The 24,603-nt window shown below is 67.3% G+C and overlaps 1 protein-coding gene across 1 annotated transcript; it reads left to right on the top strand.

The window, feature by feature from the left end:
* Window positions 1-7,887: 7,887 nt before the first annotated feature.
* GATA5 (GATA binding protein 5) lies at window positions 7,888-18,004 on the top strand. Its single transcript, XM_077873825.1, has 6 exons — window positions 7,888-8,434; window positions 9,654-9,829; window positions 15,573-15,698; window positions 15,895-15,982; window positions 16,275-16,399; window positions 16,724-18,004. Exons 1-6 carry the CDS (start codon window positions 7,903-7,905, stop codon window positions 16,877-16,879), a joined length of 1,203 nt encoding a protein of 400 aa, XP_077729951.1. The 5' UTR covers window positions 7,888-7,902; the 3' UTR covers window positions 16,880-18,004.
* The last annotated feature ends 6,599 nt before the right edge of the window (window positions 18,005-24,603 follow it).

The raw sequence follows: 24,603 nt of genomic DNA, 5'->3' as shown, positions 1-24,603 counted from the left end.
AGAGCCCAGGAAGGAGGCTCCTGCTAAAGCCAGAGCTGCCTAGAGCAACAAGCCCTCTTGTGGGCACAGGGGTCTCGCCCGGCGCCGAGGCAGGGAGCTCAAGGGCCCGGGTGGCCAACCTGGAGGTCAGCGTCCCAGCCAGGTGCCCACCTGGGAGTGGCCAGTGTGCAGGTCCCTTGCCTGCTCCGGCCCTGGGCGCAGCCGTGGCTAAGAAACGCCCAACCGCAGGGAGCAGAGGACCCAGGGCGGACTCCGGGTGGGTCGCCAACCAGAAGGGCAGAAATCCCCTCCCCTTCGAGGCGCCTGTGTGCGCCCTGCACACAGTGTACACCGGGGTGTGTGCCTGTGCGGGCGAGGCTGGGCGCCCGGGCTGGTGCACGTGTGTGCACGGGGGCCCGGGCCGTGCAGGAGCTTGGCCGTTGGTGCCTCGCTCCGGGAGCCTGGGGACTGTGGAAAGAACGGGCCAGGGCCTCGGAAGTGCACCCCCCCCCCCCGCCCCCGGGCTCAGACGGAGACCCCAGGACACCTTGGCGCCCCTCCCTGCCCGGCTCGGGCAAAGAGCAAAGTTACCCTCTTCCTGTGAACTGAGAGGCTGGGGCCAGACCCAGGCGAAGCCCCCGCACTCCCTCCCCCAAGCGGGGTTCCCGTGACCGCTGGAGCAGCCTCACGTCGTCCATTTCCATCGCATTCACGTTTATTTATCTACGTACTATTGCTCATTGCAGGAAAGATGGAAAGGGCAAAAAATTTAAAAGAAATAAAAGGCGTGCGAGGTCCCAACTCTCCGATCATCCCCTTGCCTCCGAAGCGTCTTCCCACGCCGGGGTCTCACGGGTCCTCTGCCGCCAGCTGCAGCGGCGCTGACACCACCTGGAGTCTACACTGAGCAGACGCTCCGAACGTGATAAACCCGGCGTCCTGCCGGCGCGGCGGGCGGGGCGGTGAGGGGGCTCCTGGGCTGCCCCCGGGCCGCAGACCCTGGCGGGGGAGTCCAGAGGCGCCCAGGAGACCCCGAGCCCAGGGGCACGTGTGATGGGGCCAGGGAGCACCTCCCTGGGAGCCCCCTCGGGAGGACGGGGCGGAGAGTGGGAGCAGCAGGGACGAAGGAGGGAGGAGGGGACGGAAAGGAAGGAAATCCTCCCGAAGATGAAAGCAAGAGCCCGTGAAGGAAAGACCGAGAGGAAGCCCCCGGCTCTGGCTGCCGCCCCGGCCGCCCCACAGGACCAGCACCCGCCACCCACCGCCCAGCTGCCTCCAAACTGAGCCTGTCCCCATCCCAAGGACGTGCCCTGGCTGCCACCTCCAGAGCGCGGGCGACCAGGCGGGCCCCCAGCTCCAGCCCCCGCAGTTGGCCCCCTAATAAGTCAGCAGCTCGTCCCAGGGCGGGGGCATCAGCCAGCCGGGCCCCGTCTGCATCCCCACCGCGTCGGCCCCCTGGAAGCCCCAGCACCCTTTCGTCTGGGTGGCGGCCCTACCCGGGCCGCGCTTTGGCCTGGGTGGCGAGATAAAACACAAGCCGTCCCGTCCGAGACGAGCTTCGGCTCCACACCGGGACAGCCTTGGTACAACCCCGGCCCTGCTACTGCAGGACACATCCTAACCTGAAGCGCTGTTTCCTGCTTGTCCCAAACTCGAGTGTAACTGGGGGCCCGTGTTCCCGTCTGCTGACTCCTGCCACCTCCGCTGTTTCCTGTCTGAGGCCTCTCCACCGACCCCACAACGCCTCCTTCCTGGGTCCGGGTCCGTGGCAGGATGCCCTACCCCACGGGGACCAGGAGGGGACCAGACCAAGGGCTGCAGGCATCCACTCCCAGCCCCCAAGCGGTCACTTCCTAGGGAAGGGGCAGGAAGCGCTGGCTGCCCCCTTGGGAGGGCCCGGGGGTGGTGCCCACGTCTTGGCCTTGTGGCCTGGGCCCTCCGCCTCACGGCCTCTGTGCCGCCGTGATGCCCACACACCGTCCTCTCCCTGGAAGAAACTGGCCTCAGACCCGCATGACCTCCTGCAGGGTCGAGGTGATGATCTGGGGGTCGTTCCCAGCGTCACACCCAGGAATGCTCTATCCCCCCGGTGGGGAAGAGTGGCCCCCTCCCCTTTGCCCTGGGAGCCACCCAGCCCCTCCCAGAGGGTCCTTCCACCCAGGAGGCCGGCAGCAGGCAGGTCAGGTGCCCAGCACCTTTGTCACTGCCATTCACAAGCTCTGGAGCCACGTAGTGAGAAGGTCCCGCTGGCCCCCTCCCTCGATGGGTGCGGAGCTAAGGACCGCGTCTGGATGGAAAGGGAAGAGGACAAGGGGGAGGAAGGCAGGGAGCCGGGGTGGTCTGAGCCACCCTACTGCTTTGAGCTGCTTTCCCTCCTGGGATTTCCCCGAAAGGCTGTCCATCCACCAAGGTGGAAACACGCAGGCAGATTTGCGCTTGTGCGGTACACGCATGTCTTGTACGTGTAGGTGTGCCTGTGTGTGCAAGCATGTTTGTGTTGGGGCTTCACTGAGGGCGTGAGCACCCAGCCCAGGGCAGGAGCCCGCACCCCACATCCCCGAGGCCCTGAGCAGCAGCCCTTACCCGGGAGCACAGACCACGCACAGACTCTGACGATGGCCATGGGGGCCCCGCCCCCGCTGGGCCTCAGTGACGCTCTGCACAGGACAGAGGGACTGTCGCCAGAGCGAAGGGCAGGGCACAGTGAGGCCCTGACCATGGCACCTCCCACTGTACGGCCCTGGCGAGGTCGGTTTGTCCCCCGCTCCGAGCCTCTGGGTTACTGTGGTAGCTCCCCTAAAGCAGGTGCAGCTGAGCTCCAGGTGGCCGCTGAGCCGCCCGCAGAGTGCAGGGACCATGGACGCTGGCACCAGGGCTCCTGCTGTCCACACGGGACCCTGTGTACAGATGTGGGCACCTGATGTCCCGGGGAAGCCTCATCTACAACCCACAGGCTGGAGCAAAGGAGTCTCCCCAAGAAACGGATGTGCCATGTCCTGTCCGTGCTGCCGGGCCAGGGCTGTCCGTGTCACCAACGTGAGTCACACTCGGCCCGTCTCATCCCAGCGCTGCTCGGGCAGGGGACATGCCCGCCCCCAGGCAAGGACAGCGGGCAGTGGGCCACAGCCGGCGTAGAGCGAGCGGAGGAAGCACACACGCACCACCAGACGGCTTTGGGGTGAGGGTTCACAAACAGGATTCCCCAGACCCCACCCCCTTGGCCACTTACCTCTGGGTGTGCGCTGCCAGCTCCAGATAAGGCAGTGACCCGGAGGGGGCTGTTTGCAGGGGGGGAGCCTCTGGGGCGTGAGGGCTGATAAACAAGGATCCTGCACCCCGACCTGCTTAGGGCAAAACCATGATCTAGGGAAGGACCGGCAAGGGGTGCCGTCCCTCCTGGTGCGGGGCTGCTCCGGGCCCAGAGAGGGGGGCACCGCTCCCCAGTCAGAAGCTCCAATTCCAGGGACAACACATGGTTTTGTTTTCATCTGCTCCGGCCAAGTCAGCGACACGGAGCCTCAGGGGTCCCAGGAACCGCACGATTTTGTTCAAGGTCAGGCTGGGGCAGACCTGACGGGGCGGCCGTCCATCCCCGGGGCCGGCCTGGGAGTCGGGCTGTTGATCCCCGCGGCCCGGCCTGGTTCCAGGCTCCGAGCATGAGGTCACTCGTGCTGCAGTCATTTACACCTGAGACACGGGAGGGCTGCAGATCCAGCCAGCCGCACCCCTGCACACCCCCCTGAGCTCAGGAGATCCAGCCAGCCGCCCCCCTGCACACACCCCTGAGCTCAGGAGATCCAGCCAGCCGCCCCCCTGCACACCCCCCTGAGCTCAGGCCCGAAGGAACCAGAGACCCCTGCCAGACAGCCAGCTGGGTGCGTCCTCAGTCCCCCCTGTCCCCTGTCCCTGCTCCTGCACTGAGGCTCCCGAAGGGCCTCCCCGGTGGGCCCGCCTGTCGGGGGGAGCTCCGGGGCCTGGAAGCCGGTCATAAATACCTCAGTGTGACAGGGCACTGGCCCAAGCTGCAGTCCCGCCGAGTGGGGAGATAGGCCCCTCGGAGGGTGGGTACTTCTCCCCAAAACCAAACTTGCCTCGAGTCCCTCCCCGGAGGACCCCTCTCAGTGGGTCTGGCTGTCTGGCGACCTGGCCTCCCGGCTTTAGTGCTGAGGGACGTCAGGAAGCGGCTTTGAAAGTGGATTAGGTTACATCAGTGATAGGGAGGCCGTGAGCTGGTTTCCTCTCCGGCTCCAGGCCCCCCTGGGTCAGCCACAGTGCAGGCCCCTCCTGGAGGAGCACGGAGCCCAGAGTCTCCACCTCGGCCCCGCCCTGGCCCTCGGGCAAGCCCTCCCTGGAGGCCTGGGTCCTCGTCCTCCCATCTACAAAAAATGGGAGTGAGGGGCCCCACCCCTGCCCCGGGCCCCCATCCCCCGGCCTTCCCGGTCCCCTTTCTCCAGGGCCCCCCGAACACAGTGCGTCACCAGCCTGGACTGGGAAGTCACTCTCCCTGGTCACCAGGGGCTAACGGCCAAAGCTCTCCTCTCGCGGGGGTCAGATGGTGCCCCCCAGCCACTCTGGCCAGGTCTGCAGGGCAGGGACAGTCACAGCTGACCTCCGGGGCTGCTGTTCCTCCCTGTGCCACTCCCACTCCACCCCACCCCGCTCTCAGGGCCCCCGGAGCACACGCTGGACCCCACACTCTGCACCCCTCACCTGGCTTCCCTCAGCGCTCGCCCGGGGCCCGCGGACTCCCCTCCTGGGGCCAATGCTGCAGGACCTCCCGACGCCAGGGCGAGGGGCAGGCATTACCGTCACCCCCGTCACCCCCGTTACAGACGAGCAGGGGTGCAGAGAGAAAATTCACCCAAGGTCACACAGCCGTGAGATGGCAAAACGGGGCCCCAAGGTCTGACTGCTTTGCACTCACAGGCTCTGACCTGCTGCCCAAAGCTCCCCTCGAAGCTCCGTGTCTGCTGAGGAGGCAAAACAGGAAACGGCCAAAGACCACGACACATGACACATGACGAGGCACAGGGACTGGAGAGGGCAACTTCTCAGGGAAAGCCACACAGAAAGGGATTTGCAAGCTGGGTGTTGAGGGATGTGTAGGAGTTCAGCAAGTAAACAAGACGGCAAAGGAAGGGCCCTGTAAGTTGGGGAGCAGCATGGGCAGAGGCTTGGCTTACAGCTGGATGAGCTAGCAGGGGGACGGGTCCTGGCCTGGGCGGGGCACCTGGCTCCCTCTGGAGGAGGAGCAGCTGCACAGAAGGGTGACGGGACCCTTTAGTATCAGGAAGTCATTTGTGGGGGGGAGGGGAGCTTGGGCAGGAGGGGGCACCTGGGCTTTGCAGTTTGGGCTGAGACGCCTTCTCTTTGGCTCAAGTAGGAGACATCTGTGAAGACCACCGGACGCTCCTCCACCCTGCGGGCCGCCGGGGCTGGTGAGTGAGGGTCTGCAGGGCATCCAGCCTGGGGGGGCCCCACCGCAGCCCCCACTCCCGCTGGTGAGCGGGCCCCAGCCCCAGACGCCCCGAGCGGCCGCCCAGCGCCGACGCCAGCAGGCTGCCCTGTGTGGTGTCCAGCCAGCGGGGAGGCTTTGAGAGACCAGGGTCTCGAGGCAGCTCGGCGGCGCCCTCACCCCCTCGGCCCCCGGCCCCCCCAACACACACATTCTCCCGGGAGAAGAGTCTCAGCCTTTCCATCCTAAGCCTAATCCTGGTCCATTTTACAGATTTGTGAATACAGCAGAAGCCCCCCGAGGTCGCCTCCCTTCGGGACCGTTTGCCTCCTGCGTTTGTTTTAATTACCTGGTTTAATTATTAGCTGTGTGACCTTGGGCACCTTCGCTAAGCTCCCTGGGACCTGGGAATAATACTGACGTCATCGACACCCCGGGGATGATGGCGGGAGGGTCAAGAGGAAACATCACAGGACAAAGCCCGGCGCCCACTGATGCTGGGATTCGCGCTCAAGGACCAGACTGGACTTTATTCCTGGTGCAAAGTACGCGCCCTCCCCCACGGCCCCTGCCCCATCCCAGGCTTGCGGTGGGGCTTCTCTTCTTCTCTGGACCGGTCTTTGGGGATAGGGGTGGGGTCTCCCTCGCCTCCCCTCCCTTCACCCCCAGGGGCATGGGGGGGCAGCCTCCTTCCACCGCCCCCCCACCCGCACTTTCTCCGTGAACGGGGCTCTGAGGGTAGGAGGAAGAGTGCGGGCTCAACCCACTTCGTGGTCCCCTAGCGCCGCAGAGGTCCCCTGGCAGTGTCCAGGACCCTAGTAGCACAGGGACACATCTCTGCCCTTAGGGGACCCACTTTGAAAGAGAGAAAGATCCACTGGCCAGGTCTAGAGAGGGGTGGGGCAAGGAGGGGCCCCTGGGCTCACACCCCAGAGGGTGGTGTGGGGAGAGCAGGGGCCACAGGAGCCCATCCTGGCAGGTGCATGGGGCTTCTGAAAGCCAGAGGAGTTGGGGTGCTGGGGGGGTGTGAGGGAGGGGCTGGGAACGGCAAGGGGGAAGCCCTATGGAAGTCCACCTGCCCCCCTGCCTACTGACTCCCTGGCAAGGCTTGTGGAGAGTCCGGGCCTTTCCCGCCACCTTCCAGCACAGCCCTTCCTGGGCAGCCCAGCCAGGTTCACACTGGGTGCCTGGACATGCACCCAGATCCCCGCCTGCTGCAGGCAGGGAGAGCGCAGGGAGAGCGACAGCCTCCCCCCCACCCAGCCCATTCCTGCAAAGGAAGACTGTTCACAGCCCCAAGCGCCCTGGCCAAGGGCCGCCTGGTTCGCACGCTGCCCAGCACTGTCCTGCCCAGCCCAGCAGGTCCCTCCGTATCTACGGTGCAGTCCCCTCAGAGAGCTTGGGGCCTCCTGAGGAGGCTTGGGGCATGGGTCAGCCAAGCCCCAGAGAGGCCCGGCTGCCACAGCCCTACCACCACGGGCCCACCCAGGGAGCGCCCGGGGGCACCTCCATGACCTCGGGGGGCCTCCCACCCATCGCACATTGCCGGTTCCTGGAAGCTCCTCTGGGCCCGGCTCCACAGCCACCAGCAGGGGCGACTAGTCCCACCTAGGCCGGCGGCAAGGAGCCCGCCCCAGGGCTGGCGCCGGGGAGTGCATCCAGGTATTCAGGTGGCGCAGCCTAGAGGCCCGACCACGCCCCCTCGCCGCCCCCACCTCCCTCCACGCTGGGATCGCCCAGGTTGCCCTGCTTGGTCGGAAACAGGAAGCCGTGGGGCTGCGGCTGCACTTGGGCATGGGGCGGCCCTCGTCCACCCGGTTGGAGCCCAGGGACACGGAGCGGGGCGGCCGGTGGAACCGGATCCGGCCCGGGCCCCGAGCGCACCGCCACGCGGGAGCGCGGCCACTGGCTCTCGGGCTTGTGCGCAGGAGACCGACCGGACACCGGGCAGCCTCGGAGCGAGCCGGGCCGGACAGGGACCCGCAAGTCCCCCGAGCGCACTAGGGACGTGTCAGCGTCCCAGCTCCCCGCTCCCTCAGGGCCGGGCCCCGTGTGCCCAGTGCCCGCGCCCTCCCCGCCCGCCCCGCGCAGGCCTGCTCGGGTCACGTGGCGCGGCCGCAGCCCCAGCGCTGACCCCGCGGGAGGGGAGGGAGCCAGGGAGGGAGGGAGGGGCGGCGGGGCGGGCCCGGGCGGCGCGGAGGGGCGGCGGGGCGCCCGGGATTCCCTGCGGAGCCGCGCACACGGGCTCCCAGTCCGCAGCCCGCCCGCCCTCCGCGCCGCCCGGGAAGCTCCGCGGCCGGCGGGGGACCAGGCGAGTGGCCCGGCCGCCCCAGGGCTGCCCGCGCCCCCCGCACCCCTGCGCCCCCCGCCCCGCCGTCCACCCCGGCCCAGCGCGCGCCGCCCGGGCGCCCAGCAGCCGTGACCCCGACGAGGCCCTGTGCCCGCAGGTCCCCGCCGCGTCGGGGAGGATGTACCCGAGCCTGGCGCTGGCCCCGAGCCCCGGCCAGGCCGCCTACACCGACTCGGGCGCCTTCCTGCCCGCGCCGGCCGCCGGCTCCCCGGTGTTCGTGCCGCCCGCGCGCGTCCCCCCCATGCTGCCCTACCTGCCGCCGTGCGAGCCGGGCCCGCAGGCCCCGGGGCGAGGTGCGCACCCCGGCTGGGCGCAGGCGGCCGACTCGGCCCCCTTCGGGCCCGGCAGCCCGCCCCCGCCGGCCGCCCCGCCGCCCGCAGCCACCGCCTTCCCCTTCCCGCACAGCCCCTCGGGGCCCGGCGGCGGCGCGGGGGCCCGGGACGGGGGCGCCTACCAGGGCGCGCTGCTGGCCCGCGAGCAGTACCCGGCCCCGCTCGGGCGGCCCGTGGGCGCGTCCTACCCCGCCGCCTACCCGGCCTACGTGAGCCCCGAGGGGGCCCCGGCCTGGACCTCGGGACCCTTCGAAGGCAGCGTCCTGCACGGCCTGCAGAGCCGCCCGGCGGGCCTCCCCGGCCGCCGAGCCACCTTCGGTGAGTGCGAGACCGGGGCGCGGGCCCCACCGGTGCAAACCCGCACCCCACGAAGCTCGGCCCTCGGGAGGGCTCTCCCGCCGCCAGGCCCAGCGGCCAGGCCCGGGACTCGGGACTCGGGACTCGGGGGCTGAGATGAAAACGCGCGGCCTGAGCTCTTCTGCACGTTGGTAAGAAAGCGTTTCTACGTTTCGTTCATCTGAGCCCAGCGTTCTGGGCCGTCCCAACTACAGGCTACCTCTTAAACCCTCTTCTGAGGTTTTGGAGGGGATTTTTACAAAATTCAAAACAGGGGCTTATCTAAGTAAGCCCCCGCGGGGTCACCTCTGTCCTAGAATGTTTACATATTCTAATTTGAGACCTGGTTTCAATTGCTCCCCTGGGGTATAAACTTGGATAATGGATCCGGGCCTGTAAGGCAGAGATTTGCTGGCACCGGGGACTCTCTCACCCCTGCAGCCAAACACCAAGAGCCAAGCCTGTGTGTGCTGCCAGAAGCGACCAGGTCCCACTCCGCGGGCGGAGGAGCCCTCGCTGGCCCACGGTCCAGCGGCCTTTGGTCCCCACTGGCTCCTCTGCGCAGGAAGCGGGAACCCCCGCCTCCTCCACTCCCTGCCCCTAATGGAGCCCAGGGCAGCCCCACCAGAGCCCAGGGCAGCCCCACAGGGATCGGCCCCCAGGGATCAACCCCCAGGACGCCCGGCCCAGCCTGGAGGGAGCCCGGAGTGGCCGCCTCCCTGAGCAGCCCCAAGTGCGCAACACGGCCCAGCTGCACTGTTGTTTTGGGGGGACGGTGGCTGCCCCACGGCGAAGCTGACGGTGAGGGCGCCGTGTCCCCTGTGGGATGTCACCGTCCACTCAGCCTCACCACCACTGCCCCATGTGAACAAGGCCCCTCTGCGGCCTCCCTCTCCTGGCGCCGCGACCAGGCCTCCCCGGGGATCAAAGTGACACCCCGTGGGGGGGGGACGATTCCCTGCTGTGCAATCTGAGCTTTGATTTATTAACCTTCCCCCAACCCACAAAGGCAACGCTAACCGGTGTCTTTTAATCTGTCCTGAACTTCATTGTATGTAAATTTAAGACGTAGAATAAAATTAGATAAAATAAATTTTAAAGTAAAACAAATTCAAGGCGCACACAGTGCAGGGCAAAGGCCGCGCTTGCTGTGGGCGGTGGGAAGCCAGAGCCTCGGCCCACGAGCTGCCCGTCCCCGTAGTGTCGGACTTTCTGGAAGAGCTCCCCGGCGAGGGTCGCGAGTGTGTCAACTGCGGGGCGCTGTCCACACCGCTGTGGCGTCGCGACGGCACCGGCCACTACCTGTGCAACGCCTGCGGCCTCTACCACAAGATGAACGGCGTCAACCGGCCGCTCGTGCGCCCGCAGAAGCGCCTGGTGAGTGCCCGCCTGGCTGGGCGGCTGGAGTCCGGGTGGCGGGGGTGCAGGAACCTGAGGTGCAGAACCGAGAAGTGCGGAACCGGAACCGGGTCGGGAGTGCTCTGGGCAGCTGGGAGGCCCCGGCCCTACAGCAGGACCGCCACCTGGGTCCCAGCCGGCCTGCTGGGGCTTGACCCTGGGGCTCCGAGCGGGGCGGGGCGCGGGTGACTTGGCCCAGGCCTGGGGCCGACGGGGAAGGTGGCCGCTGGGTGCGCTTTGTCGGAGGACATTGAAATCCTCCGCAGGAGGAGCCCTGGCCTCCCTCCCTCTCGGGGAGCATTTTCCACCCGCTACCAGGCCGTGGGGGCTGAGACTTGTTTTCACTTTTGGTTTTACTGCTGTGTGGCCGGGTACACAGCAGGGGACGGGGACTCCGCTTTTGCCCCCAACAGGGCGGGGTCCCCAAAGCTGCATAAAGGTTTGTAGTGACTTAGTTCTACACCATCCTACAGGCCGACTCGGATGCGCCTGCGGTCCTGTACGGGGTAGGGCCTGCCTTTGTTTGCGTGGCCCTGGGGTCCGAGGTCTGGGCACGGCTGTTTCTCAGGGAGCCTAGCCTTCTGGTCCAATGCTTGTGTGAGCCGGTTCCGGCCAGTTCTGGTGCCTGGGACCAGTGGGGGGCCAAGGTGGGGGCTGGCGCCGGGCTGCCCCTGCGGATGTGTGGGTGGCCCTGCCACGGTTGCTGTTCCGGCTGCGTGGCGCTCGGGAGCCGGCCTTTACTGTGAACCCAGCGGCTGGGCTGTAGGAGCCCCCGACCAGGTCCCCCCGACTTCCCTCCACCCACGCTGTGCCTCCTGGAAGGCGGGTACCTCAGAATCCATATCACCCCCTCACTTTTCTCCCTGCCCCTGTGATCATGGCCCCCCGCCTGAGGCTCTGCGGCAGTGGCTTGACGTCTGAGGTGGCCTCACTGATAGGGAGACTGAGGCTAGGGCGCCCGGGGGCTCCGTGGGTGAGCGTCTGACTCTTGTTTCGGCTCAGGTCGTGCATGATCTCAGGTCGTGGGATCGAGCCCAGGTCAGCCCTGCGCTCGGCGTGGAGTCGGCCTGGGGCTCTCCCCCCCGCCCCGCCCCTAACCCTGCCCCACGCCCTCTCCCCCCCCCATAAGAATAAACCATTCTTTAGAAAAATGGAAATTGAGGCTAAGAGTGACCATGTCCTGGAGGACACAACCCCACCCCCACCCCGGGGTCCCCTCCCTGCTCCATCCATCCTCCCCAGCGGGGTCGCACCCCTCCCAGCGCTCACCTCCCAGCAGAAGTTCCTGCCCTGGGGGCCCAGCAGACGGAGGTCACCATCTAGGCATCAGGACGATGACCCCGGGGCTCACAGAGCTCAGAGGGCACGCGGTCCGTCCAGGACTGTCTGCCCCGGGCTCCTGTGTGCCCCCCGCCCGCCAGGAGCCTGCTGTCCCTGCCCAGGCCCCTGCACACGCCGTCCCCGTGCTCTGTTGTACAGATTCGGCGGGGCGCGTACATGGGCCTTGGCCACCTCTGCGGACTGGTCTGGGGACAAGGGATAATTCGCTGTAAGGATGCCTCCTGGGGTGAAGAATGTCCCCGAGGCCACAGGCCTCAGAGGGTGGGCAGCCTGGTCACCCGTGTGCCTAGGCCCGTGCAGCTCTGAGTGGGGAACGTGTTTGCCAAGCGGGGCTGGGGGTCGGGGGGTGTTCCTGTAGCCGTCCTGCTCCCGCCGGTCCTCGAGCAGGCTCTGATTTGTGTCTGGGTTCCTGCCTGGCACCCAGGGAGGGTGGCCCACTGCTTCCCCGTGCTCCCCCGGAAACGTGGAGGTTGTCGGAGCGTGCTGGGACCAGAGCCGGGCCCACAGGGCTCCGGACACAGGGGACTGGCCCGTGGCCCCAGCCTTGGCCCCACCAGTGCCTCACGCCCCCTCGCGTGTGGCCAGAACTAATGCCCCGGGACAGAACCGTCCTAACCTTCTAAATGATTACAAGTGTCCTAGAAGCTTGTCACCAAGAATGGAGGAATGTGACAGTAACAAGCACGTGTGTCCCCCCCCCCCCATGGGAGCCCTGTCCCTTCTGCCCTGGGCCTGCCGCCTGCATCCTCAGGCCCCTCGAACCTTTGACCTGAGGCTTCTGTCACCGGGGACAGTGGGGTAGCTGCGGTGGTCCTGCCGGGCTGGCCAGGTCCCCTAGAGCCACCCCCCATCCCCCCGAACGTCAGAGCCCCGCGGCCAAGGCCAGGGGACCGCTGGCGCCAGCTCCGGGAAGCAGCCGGTGCCACGTGGGGCCCAGCATCCTTCGCCCAGCAAATCCGGACCTTGGTGAGGACCCTGGGTTTTCCTTCCTGCACGGCCCACCGCGTGGACTCGTCCCTTGGCACTCGTCCCTTGAACCCCAGGGCACACACGTGTCCCCCACATGTCCTTTCCCAAGGCATGGAGGACCCGCTTAGCGTCGGGCCACGTCCTGCTGCTCTGCTGCTTGGGAGCCGAGGCGCTTACTTGCAGAACTGCTTCTCCCCGTGCACTCGCCTCACCCCTGCAGGCCGGCCACCCCGCTGCGGCGTGGGCCCCCCGCCAGCCCCGCCCCGGCTCCGCACTGCCCACCGCCCATGTCTTCACTTGAACCCGAGGCCTGCGGGCCTGGAGCTCAGGTCAGCTCGGCTGCGAGCAGGCTTTGAAGTTTAACTTCGTTTGAAAAGAACAGACCAAAAGAGAAAAACAAAATTCAGCCAAGGGAAGCCTGGCAGCTAGGAGGCCCCGGGAGGCCAGGCCCCGCCGCTTGTCCCAGGCCGTGAGGAAGGACAGCCGAGGCGGGGAGGGCCGGCCCGGGGGATGCGTCCCGGGTGTGCTCGGCGCTCAGCGGAGGGAGGCCCTCTGTCCGCGCCGGAGCCTCTGCCCGCCGTGTCCCATCGGCCGGAGGAGAGGGAAATATAAACCAGCAAATGCTTTGAAATCTTTTTCTAGGTCTTATTTTCTCCCGTTTTCTTAGTTTTAATTTATGCTTTCTAAAAAATAATTCACTCCTAATCCGGGTTCCAGAATCCCCCCCCCTCCCCGGGTGCGGCGTGCGGGTGAGTGAGCTCCTGGGGCTGCTTCCCCGCATGCACGTGGCATGTCGTGTCTCGGGCTCTCCTTCTTCTGAGACGCTGCTCTGCTCGGGAGCTGTGGGGGACGCTGGGGGAGAGCGCAGCCAGCCTGAGGGTGTGTGCTGGGGGTGGGCACGTTTCTGTAGGAAGGACTCGGTGTGAAGGGGCTGTGGCCCATGGGAAGGCCACGGCCCTCCTACCTTCCACTACGGTGCGGGTTTGGTGCGACGGCAGTGTGAGCCCTAAGGGAGCAAAGATCGGTAAGAACGCCTGAGGGTCCCAGCCGGATGCGCCGCAGGAGGTGGGACCTCACCCGCTAAAATACAAGACACCCCAGTAAGTGTGACTTTCAGACAAACGGCAACTGGCACCTTGACGTCCGTCCCACGTGCTGCAGGAACACGTGCTCTAGAGCACTTGCTGCTCGTCCAAAGTTTGCATCTGTGCATCCTGGTGCCTGGGGCGGGTCCCACGGCCTCCTACCCCTTTAGGAAAGGGGATGGATGGGGAGTGGGGGCAGGGACCCCGCTCACGCTGGACGGTGGGCTCCAGGAGGGCAGGGGGCACCCCCTGTGTGCATAGCTTCTGGTACCCGAGGGACAGGTGGGACAGCGGGACGGGACAGGGAGGGGACACTCAAATCACGTCCAGTGAAAGCAGCCGCTTGCTAGGCAAGGTCAGGCTGGGACCTGTTGACTCTGGGTCCGGTGCTCCCACTCTGAGCATGCTCTGTCTGGGTCTGGCCGGGGCTGCAGCCACCACTCCCCTTCCGGCTCTGCTGGGCTCCCGGCTGGCCGCCAGCTTCGTCCACTCTGGCTCGTGCACGAGTCCCAGCCCCGCGTACCCCTGGGGGACCGCTGGAGATCCTGGCTGGACATCAGGACCAGGTCTCCCCAGCCAGGCCCAGAGGCTTGGCCCTGTGTTCTCCTCGAGCCTCGGCGGCCTCATCCCTGTCCTGCCTTTTGGCTCTTTTGTCCCGGAGCCTGGGACATAGTCCTGCCTGGAGCCCGGAGGCCAGGCCTTCCGTTAAACAGGGCAAAATTCTCTGGAGCACGGGCAGCCGCCCGCCCGCAGCTGGAAGCGGAGGGGAGGGGAGGGGAGGGCGGGGAGGCTTTGAGCTTTCTTGGGAATGGCTGGGCAGAGGGCTTGAGACCCACTCCCGCCCCTCCTCCCGGGCCATTCCCGGGGGCAGGCCTGTGCCCTCGCCCTGCTGACCGCAGCCTGCGGGAACACGGTGGGCAGGAGACGGTGGGCAAGGCTGGCCTCGCTCAGCCACTGCAGGAGGAGGGATACAAGAGACTGTTGAGAGAGAGGGAAGCTGAGGCCAGTCCGTGTCTGTCACTCCCAACCCAGGACACCGTCCTTTTGCGGTTGCGTATCCCCCGCCCCCCACCCCGCTCTGTTGGGAGAATACCAGGAGGACACACGTCTCCTGGGGTCCTCACGGGCTCCAGTCCTGCCACCCAAACACCAGATCGGATGTGGCCTGGCCTGACCCCGGCTGCCACGGGAAGGTGGTCAGAGACCCTGCATCACACCCTGTGGGGCCCCCAGGGACCTGCCCGGGGGGTTCAGTGCACGTGGAGGAAAGGGTTGGGCCGGTTTGGGGGCACTGGAGGGCCGGGCCTGGGGATGAGAACAAGGCAGTAGTGCTCCCCGAAGATACAGCCTGGGGGGCCGGGGGCGGAGCTGCCAGCTGGCTGTGTTGAGGGCACCGGGAAGGGCTTGGGGTCCGAGGGGCCTGGGGGCCTGCGCCCAGCACGCGCGTCTAGAGCTCCCAGCGTGCAGGTGACCTGGCCCTCCGACGCGGAGGTGGGCTGGGCTCGGCAGCTCACGGAATCCTGAGCCGGGGCAGGGCCCCTTCCCGGGCCTGTGGGGTCCAAATTCCTGAGCCCCAAGCACCCTGCTGGCTCAGGACCCCCCGGAGCTGCTGCTGTCTGGACCTCACCAGGCTCTCCCATGCAGAGGTCTGGGGCCCCTGGTCAGATGGACCTGCAGAATCGGGGGTCAGTCCTGCAGGGAGACGCCGGGGCCTCAGGAAGGTTCCGGATGGGTTGATCTTGCTCTGCCCTGCGACACCGTGGCCAGCACCGGGGAGGTGCAGGCAGGCGACCCTGGGCCCTCAGCCCACCACCCACTGCTTGAGCTGAGCACGCGCTCCAGATCCTGTCTTGGAAGGCGGGCGCCCCGCGGGACCAACAGGTCTCCTGCAGGTGCAGCCTGGGCCTGAGGTCCCGGGGGACCCTGGGCCCGGGGGAGCTGCTCCGTCCTCGCAAGCCGGGGCGAGGGCCCAGCGTCGGCAGCTGAGGGGAGATGGTAACAGAAAAGCAGCTGCTCTCCTGCCGTGGGTTCTTCCTGAGGACCTGCCCCAGCAGGTGGGGCTGTTCTCACGCCCTTTATACTGAGGGGAACACTGAGGCCCAGACAGGGACTATCCCGGGGCTCAGAGTACGTGTGGTCAAAGCTGCGAGGAATGGAGACGGTCCCTGCCCAGGGCAGACCTCACCACCTCGGTGCCCCAGCGCCTTCTCGCCCTGCCCCACGTGCCCCGGGCCTGGCCGCCGGTCAGTCCTGAGTCCGGCTCGCATCCCTCCTGGGCCGTGGTGCGGAGGCCCCCCCTCGCTAATGCCGGCGTCCCCCATCCACAGTCCTCGTCCCGCCGAGCCGGCCTCTGTTGCACCAACTGCCACACGACCACCACCACGCTGTGGCGGCGCAACGCGGACGGGGAGCCGGTGTGCAATGCCTGTGGCCTCTACATGAAGCTGCACGGGGTGAGTGGACACGGTGGGCGCAGGGAGCGGACCCCCGCTGGTCAGTGGGGGGTAGAAATGGGGTACTGGGGGGCAGGAGGCAGACAGCGTGGGGCCCCACTGAGGCTCCTTCAGGGCTGACGGGGCAAGGGGCCCAGGGGTGAGCAGGGACAGGACCTGCCACCCGCCCCTACCCGCCCCTGCCTGCTCCTCCCAGGTGCCGCGGCCCCTGGCGATGAAGAAGGAAAGTATCCAGACGCGGAAACGGAAACCCAAGAGCGTTGTGAAGACCAAGAGCAACTCAGGTGCATGGGGCCGGGGCCTGTTGCAGTGCCAGGCGGGAGCCCCGTCCCCAGCCCTCCTGGGGGTGCACATTCGCCCCATGGAGTCACCTAGAGTGTCTCAGATGCTCCATTAGACGGTTCCATGTCTGGCTCAAGCACTGTGCTCCTGACTGCGCCCTGGTGGCGCCTGGCGGGGGGGAAGGCCCGGGTGCCGTGGGGCAGGAGGGCAGGTTGAGGGGGCCCCACCCTGTCCCTCCATTAAGTGACCCGCGTGGCGGGGCCTGGCGGCTTCTGTAAATGCCCCCCCTTCCAGGAGGCCTGGGGAACGGCACAGCCTCGCCGCCCTCTGTCCCGGACCCTGAGAGCCCAGCGGCTACCTTGAAACCCAAACCCAGCCTGGCATCCCCTTCGTGCCCCGGGTCCAGCATCACCTCCCAGGTAAGGCAGGTGGGATGGGGTGGGGTGCCCAGGGTGGCTCCTGGGTGCGTCCTAAGGGAGCCCCAACTCCCCAACCCGGTCACACCCCGTCCCAATCCCCGGGGGCCTCCCCCAGGAGCTCAGGGCTGGGCACACAGGTGAGCACGGGTACCAGCAGCTGGGCCGTGGTGGGTGTCAGGCTTCCAGCTTCGTGTGTCATCCTGCCGATGGCAAGGAGCCCCCACCCCACTCCAGGGCCCTCGGAGGCCCAGGGGGAACCTGGCCGGGTCGTGAGGGCTCCTTGCCGCCATCCTGCATTCCCGGGCGTCTCCGTTCTCCCTGCAGGCCCCTGGTCCCGTGGACGACCCCCTGGCCCCCAGCCACTTGGAGTTCAAGTTCGAGCCCGAGGACTTTGCTTTCCCCTCCGCAGCCCTGGGGCCCCAGGCTGGCCTGGGTGGGACCCTGCGCCAGGAGGCCTGGTGTGCGCTGGCCTTGGCCTAGGTCCTCGGGCACCTGCGGCCCCTTGGGCTGCCTGTGCAGCCCCCGCGCAGCAGAGAGAGGCCACCAGGCCTGCAGAGACGGGCCAGCGGGACCGGGGGCGCCGGGTCCCTGTGTACAGACAGCCGTCAGGCCCCAGAGCGGGAGGAAGGCTGAGGGGAAGCGCCTGGGCCCCCACCGTGGACAGCAGGGGACGCCCCAGCGGCGCTGCCAGGCTCTGACCGGGCCACTCCGGCCAGGGCTGACCCGGGGCCCCCGCCGCCACCTCGAGCTCTCTGGTCAACATTTGCCATCACCGTGTCTACAAGTTGCTGCAGTTGGAACAGCCCCAGCCCCCCGGAGCACGACCGGGATGGCCGAGGCCAGGCAGGCAGCGTGAATGAGGGGACCTCCTCAAGCCTCACTCAGGATCCGTCCCTCTCTCACGTTCGATGGATGCAGCCACGCGCCGAGAATGCCCCCGCCCGTGCGTGAAGGACTGCTTGGGACAGATGTGCAGGTCGTGCGCCGTAGCAGGACGCCACCCCAGGGACAAGCCGTTCACACCGTAGTCATCCTCTACCTGCATGTTTATTTGGGTGGTTTTCCCGGAGGGGGCACTAGGGGGGCCTCATGCTGACCGAAGCTGCATATTGTGACCGTTTCTGACAGGCAGGGTAAAGGACCTGGGGCCCCGTGCTGACCCCACAGGCACTGTCGGGGCCGGCGGTGGGGTGACCCCACGTCCTGGCTCACCTGGGATCACCCCAGCTTAGTTCGTTGTCCCAGCGGAATTGTTACTAACCCCCGTCTACCTGCGGAAGGCCCCCACCCCCGGTTGGTGCTCTGGAGGGTGACAGCTCCGCCCCGGGGAGCCCGATGACCTGGCCGGGAGTAGCTGGGCAGTGGGAGGGGACTCGGCCGCGTCCTGGCTTCTGATGTAAAGCCCGGGAGCCGCAGCTGGGACGGCTGTGCCCCCGCCCGCGTGGGGCCCCCCTGCCTGGAGCGCGTTCCCCGGATGAGTCCGTCCGCCCTGAGGTGGCACCTCCCGTTCAAGCAGCACAATTTCCGAGTGATCTTGTCTTGTTTTTTTCAAAGACAAACGATGCCTTAAGAAAACAAATGTAAAATAAAGACTTTGACCTTGCATTTCGTTTTGCCAAGTGCCTGTGGGGTTTCCCAGCCATCCCCGCCACCACCGCTCCCTTGGGTGTCTCCACACGTGGCTCTGCTGGGCCTCACTGGACACTCGAGTCACCCAGGAGGCCCTTAAACACGGTGGCGTTGAGGTCACCTGCCAGCACGGGCAGGGGAGGGACAGGGGGCCACCTGGGGCCGCACTTGGAGGAACAGGTGGACGGGGCCTCAAGGCCGCACCTGCCCGTCCTGCCGTGCTGGCCTGCGATGAGCCACGGGGAGCGAGCCCGGCTTTGGGGCACTGGGTTCCGCCCGACACCGCCTGGCTGCCTGCTGACCCACGGTGAGCAGCACGAGACCCACCCAGGGACACGGGGACATGGGCATGGGTCAGGCCCCCCGCAGGCCGGGTGAAGCCGCCACCCACCCTCTGGCGTCCACAGAAAGCCACCAGCACAGCGCGTTGGTCCCGGCTATGAATCCGGGTCCCCTCGCGTAGCTACAGCAGGGGCCGCCCAGGTCTGGGGACCCGATGGGCCAGTTTCGTGCAGAACCTTGGGGCCCGGGAGCCTGCGTGGTGGCCAGCGCCCCAGGTCCCTGCAGAGCCACACGGGGAGCCCCGGGGCCGGGACTGGGCTGCAGAGGAAGGTCCCCGGGGCAGCGGCCCGGCCAGCACAGTCAGGAAGCAGACCAGGCAGGAGACGGGGCAACAGATGGCACCTGCAGGGCTTGTGCCCGTGGGTGGACGAGGTGGACGCGGCCTGGACGTGACACCCCCGGCACGGGGTGGGGACAACCCGCTGCCGCCTCGTCCCCATGCCCGCCGACCCTGCTGCCTTTCCCGGGAGACCACTCACGAGTGAGCCAGGGAGGGCAATGCCCCCTTCCCACCCGGCCCCACCTGAGACCCAGGTCATTACTTTGAGACAACCTAGTGGCAGTGCCCGCCTCCCGCTGTGCAGCCCTGAGCAGCTCTGTGGAGGGCAGTGTCGTCCCCCTGCCCCTCCGGGCCCACCTCAAAGGCACCGCCAGACCTGCCCTTCCTCGGGCACCCCAGCTCCAGGCCCCGAGTGATGGAGACGGCGGCAGGCCGCAGAGCGCCCTCAAGGACCGCACGGGGCACGCAGCCCCTCCCCTGGGCCTGCACCGTGTCCCGCCCTGTCCATCCCGTCACGTGGCCTTCGCCCTGCAAGGGGGCTGCTGAGGGACACCAGGGCCCAGGAGGTGGCACAAGGCACCTGGCCACGCGGGGCCCACACGGGGGCCTGGGCAAGGGGGGGACGACGGCACAGCACCATCATACAGGAAGTTATCTCCTGGGAGCCCGCAGCCTCTGTCGGAGCCTCGGTTTCCCCATCTGTAGATGGAGGAGGAGGCCACGTGCCTCTGGCCGGGTCTGCAATGCACACACATGCAGCCGGTCAGGGTCTGGAGGTGTCCTGGAAGCTCTACGCAACCCAAGGGGCCTTCCCGGAGGCGTCCACCGTAGGGCAGGGAGGGTCCCCACGGAGCAGAGGAGGGGCTGCATGCCGCGGCCCCCGGGCGTCCTGTCCGTAAAGAGGGTCCTTGACAGGAGGGGACGATTTGACGGAGACGGAAGGAAGAAGCCATCATGTGCCGCGCCCAGGAAGGGGGAGGCCGGGCGCCACCGCTGGGCACGGGTGTCCCGCTAATTTAAGCCTTTCTGCCCCTGCTCCTCAGGGCGGAAGCTGTCAGGACCGGAAGGAGGCCTCATATAGCTCCGGCACCCCTTCCTGCAGCCTTCCTCCCGCCAACCCCCCCGCCCCGGCTCCACCCGGCCGGCGGCCACAACAGGATGAGCCGGAGGCTGGCAGGCGCGGGCACCGCGGCCCCCGTGGGAGGACGGGCCCAGGGACAGGCCCAGCCTGGCCGCATTCCGGTCCTGACACCCTCCTACCACCTTCAGGGCTGAGGTCGACATGCAGGAGCCCAAGGGGCAGGCCTCGAACCTGCTGCTGCCCTGGCCACAGAAAGTGTCCCCGGAGCCCCGCGGGGCATGCCGGGTGCAGGTGCCAGGGGAGGGAGCAGCCCCTGCTGCTGAAGGGGAGGCGTTGAGTGCACAGGGCATCCCCGGCGGGGAGACCTCTGGGGCCCACCCAGCACCCACTGCGAGCCCCGGGCTCCGCTGCAGATGCAGATGCAGAGCCGCTGGCCTGAAGCAGCGCAGGGACACCTCGCAGGGCTCCTCCAGGGGACCCCGCCCCAGGTCCTCAGGGACGCGGCCAGGGTCCTTTCTGACTTTTTTTTAAAAAACATTTTCATTTATTCACGAGAGACACAGAGAGACAGAGACACAGAAAGAGGGAGAAGCAGGTTCCCTGCACGGAGCCCGATGCGGAACTCGATCCCAGGACCCGGGGTCACGCCCTGAGCCAAAGGCAGACGCTCCACCGCTGAGCCACCCAGGGGTCCCTCCTTTCCAACTCTTGCTGCGTTTGGCCGAGAGTGTGCTCAGGGCGCACATGGGGTGCACACGCGGGGTGCACACATGTCCCCTAGGGCTCAGGAGCCGTGCCCGCCCAGCGCCACCCCACAGGGCAGCCCCAGGGCGCCGTGAGCCACTAGGCCGGGGGGGGGGGGGTGCGGGAGCGGCTCCCACCGAACAGCGCGCTAGGAATGGGCGCAGATCCTCCAAGGTGCTCGGCTGCGAAGGGAACGCGCTTCTTAAGAAGGGAAGATGGTTGTCTGGGTAAGCGGTGCAGGGCACCAACTTTGTATTTGACCAAATAAGGACATTTCTGAGAAAAGAACAGTTGCAGCTGTCACCATCGTCAAGCACAGGCCATTCCGCCACCAGACACAGCCGCCCACCGTCTCCGGGGACGGGACGAGGCCTCTATGGCTGCTCGCGGCTTTCCGCAGCCGCAGACCTCGGGCAGCGTGGGGCGGCTTGGGCGGCCACCCTCGGGGACACGCACAGACACCTGGACAGAGGACGGTGGGGCCTCGGGGTCCCACCCCCACGGGGAGCCCCGTGGGGCTAACAGAGGCCCAGAGGCCAGGTGTCCCCGAGGCCGTGAGGCTGTGGCGCCAGGGGTCCCGTCCTTCCTCCCACATGCACTCCGGCAGAGGCCGAACCGGCCCCAAAGGGGAGGGGACTGGCCGAGCCCCACAGTCCTGCTGGAGCCGGGGTGGGGGTGGCAGGCCCTCGACGACCACTCGGAGGCCATGGCAGCCAGCCCCCCCGCAATGCCCTGCGACGCCCGCCAAGATGTTGACACGGACGGCTCCAGCCGCCTTATTTATTATCTGATAAAGGGCTCTCGGCACCGCCGTGGACGGCGTCTGGCCGCGCTGGGGCCTGGGGGAGGGAGGCGGGTGGGTGGGAGGACAGGAGGCCAGAGCAGCCTCCACTCTGGGCCCCGGGGCGGGACGCACTGCGGAATCCGGGCTTGTCCTTCCCGGGCGGGCGGCTCTCCCTCCCACTGCCACCGAGCCCGCAGGCCCAGCAGGAGCCGGCCCGGCGCGGGGGGACCTGGGCCGCCCCGTCTGGGACTGAGCCCTGCAGACCTGCGCCCCGCGGTCCCCTCGCCAGCGCCCTCCCATCCAGCTGCCCGTCCTCCACCCCCGACTTGGCCCGGAGTTCAGACTTTCCATGATGCAAATCTGGGTCTGTCTTCTTTGTTTCCAAACACTCGGGCCCAGGTGCCAGCCCAGCAGCTGCCCAGCGGGCCAGAGCCCAAACCCCCGGGACCTCGGGGCTCCCCTCTCCCACACCCGCGTGCCCTCTCAGGTACAGGGGACACCTGCCGCATCCACACTCGCCATGCTCCGGGCCTTCGCGTGCTTCCCTCTGACCGCGATGCCCGACCCGGCGGGACATGGCTTTCAGGGGTCAAGACCCTCTGGCGCTACCTCCTCCACGAAGTCGTCCTCGGGCAGTGCCAGGAGGTGACTCCGAGTCCCCACCGCCGGCTGCCCGTGCCCGAGAAGAAGGGTGGGGCCAGCGGGCCCTCAAGATCAGGGCTCCCAAGAGTATTGACCAACTGCGCTTTCTGTGACCCGGGTCTCCCTAAGCCTCCAGTTACGAGCAGAGGAGACAAGCCAGGGGCCCCGAGCCTGGCCAGCTCGCGGTGCTGGCGGCATCAATGCAGGGGTGGCCCGGGGCCCCTGCTGGCTCGGGGGACAGGCTGACCAGCCCCTCCCGGGCCCACCTCCATGGGGTGGGGGCTCCCGTCTCTCCTCAGGTTCCCTGTCCTGCTGAGGACAGCCCAAGACGGGAGACAGAGGGGGTCAGGCAGGGTCCCCAGGAGGGCAGAGGGGAGAGGAGGGGTCCTGGTGAGGGAGATCCCCAGAAGCACGCCCCCAGGGAGACTTGCATGGGGTGATCCGCAAAGGCCACGATCCCAGACCCATGGAAGGGAGTGAGGGCAGGGGCGTGCAGCCGGGCTGACCCCGCAGGCGCCCAAGCGGGGCCAGGAGTGGGCGTGAGTGTTGACCCTGCACCAGCACGGCCCGTGCGTGTGGGGAAAGGGCTCCGGGAAGCCCGGTCCAGGACTGGGGGCCATCGGGGGGCAGGAAAGAGCACGTGGTGGAGCCAGTCCCGACAGCAGGACCCAGCACCTGGCCTGGGGTGGGGGTCACAGCAGAGGGGGCAATGAGGGCTTCAGAGCCCGGCAAGCTCAGGTTGGCCACGGGGTGGGGCAGGCCTTCCCCTAGAAGGCTGGGCCCCGGGCGTCTGGGTTCCCAGAGATTTGGAAATGACCCTGCAGAGGGGGGTGGGCGGGGTCTTCCTGTCTGACCCTCAAATTCACCTTTTCTGCGTGGTGTCTCCGGGTATAACAGGTGCCAAGCTGTGCAACGTAAACATCTTAGCGACCACACAATTTTCAAACCCTGTTCTCGCATTTCTTGGTTTTTCGTATTCAGAAGACCTCCGAACAAGGCGGACAGCACCCTTGACCTTGACCTTGACCTTGACCTCTGAGAGGTTCTGGTGGCCAGAAGGTGGTTCTGGTGGCAGGTCACATCCGAACCAGAGCAGGCCACGGGTAGGACGAGGACGATGGAGCCATTGTGTCTGCAGACTAGGAGGGGTGAGGCTGGGAGGGGGCGGGCGGGGGATGGAGAGACCGACACGGAGAGACGGACACGGACAGACGAGCACAGAGGAACATGGACAGATGCACATGGAAAGATGGAGAGACGGACACGGAGAGAGACAGGGAGAGGACAAGACACTGACCTGTGACCCTCGACCCTATGCCCCTCCCCCTCCCCCAGGGGCTTTTCCGGGTCTTGTGTCCCTTCCTACCACGTGACACCTGCTGGACGAGGCCCCCAGCAGGCCCTGGGGGGACACGGGACAGGGAGGACGGGGCAGTGGGCGAGCGGCTCCCCAGGACAAGGCAGGCAGGTGGGAGGAGCGGACACCCGACGACGGCAGCTTCCAGGGGCAGAGCCCGCCAGGCCGCAGGGGCGGCAGGCGAGGAGTTTTTCTGAAGATGAGACAAATACTGAAGGCCCCTGACACCCTGTGGGCAGGACCCAGCACTTCCAAAATGGGGGGGCCACACAGTGCTGGGGCCAGACAGCGGGGAGCCCTGCCCCCCAGGGAGAGCCTCCCGGTCATCCCGGGGCACCGGCCAGCTTGAGGCTGACAATACACGTCCTTGGGATCTGAGCCACCTAAGAAAACTCGGGGCTGGGTCTGGATGGTTTCCATGTGGCGTCCCCAAGGAGAATGGGCCAGGGGACTTGAACAGGACAGCTGCTGGCCTGTCTCCCACCCTTGGTCACCCTTAGGGGACAGGGAAGGGTCTCGAGGGCGGGGAAGGGTCCCAGGGAACAGGGAAACATCCCGGGGGTGGGGAAGGGTCCCAGGGGTGGGCAGCGGCTGAGCCTTGACTATGGTCACCTTTCCATGGGCCCGGAAGCCTGTCCCAGGCGCACGGAGCAGGGTAACCCCGGGCAGGCTGTGGGCCCCCCATGACCCTCGGGGGCTCCGGGAGGACGGGACAGGGAACCGTCGCCCCTCCGTAGCCCCACTGACCCCGTGCACAGCCCGGAACCGGGCATGAGGGGAGCCAGCGGCGTCAGGACTTTTTCCAGAGCTTGTGAGACCCCGGGGGCCGCGGGCTCCTCCCCCAGGCCCGGGAGCTGAGGACAGCGGCCCCCCCAGACCCTCCCGCCGGGCCCCCTGAGCCCCGGCCACTTGACCTTCCTCAGTAAAATATGAGGTCAGCGGCTGCCGCGCCCCTGCCAGGCTCTCCAGGCTCCCCGGCCCCGCGCTGTGCTGCGGCCGCCGCTCTCAGCCACTTGCACATAAACCTCCTTTGTTTATTTTATGAATGAGCGAGGACATTAAATACTCAAATAAAGTACATCCACGCACCCGAGGCCAAGAGACACTTATACAGCGCCAGCCCCTCGTGGGGGGGCTCCGAGGACCCGTGGCCGGGCCAGAGGGGTGCATGGGGGGCTGGGGGTGCACGAGGGGCAGGGGGACTGGGCGGCAGGGGTGGAGGGATTGGGGGTGCACGAGGCCGGGGCGACTGGGGGTTGCTTGGGGGGGGAAGGGCTGCATGGGGGCAGGGGCACAGGGGGTTGGGGGACCTGGGGGTCCCGGACAATAACGGATGGGGGTGAGT

The sequence above is a fragment of the Canis aureus genome, chromosome 26 (assembly GCF_053574225.1).
Source record: "Canis aureus isolate CA01 chromosome 26, VMU_Caureus_v.1.0, whole genome shotgun sequence".
NCBI lineage: Eukaryota > Metazoa > Chordata > Mammalia > Carnivora > Canidae > Canis > Canis aureus.
This window is presented reverse-complemented; position numbering and strand designations above follow the sequence as displayed.

Coding starts and splice junctions, on each gene's coding strand:
- GATA5 (XM_077873825.1), top strand. CDS start 7,903: ATGTACCCGAGCCTGGCGCTGGCCCCGAGCCCCGGCCAGGCCGCCTAC. Junction 9,830..15,572: donor TGCGCCCGCAGAAGCGCCTG/GTGAGTGCCCGC, acceptor CCCCATCCACAG/TCCTCGTCCCGCCGAGCCGG. Junction 16,400..16,723: donor GGTCCAGCATCACCTCCCAG/GTAAGGCAGGTG, acceptor TTCTCCCTGCAG/GCCCCTGGTCCCGTGGACGA.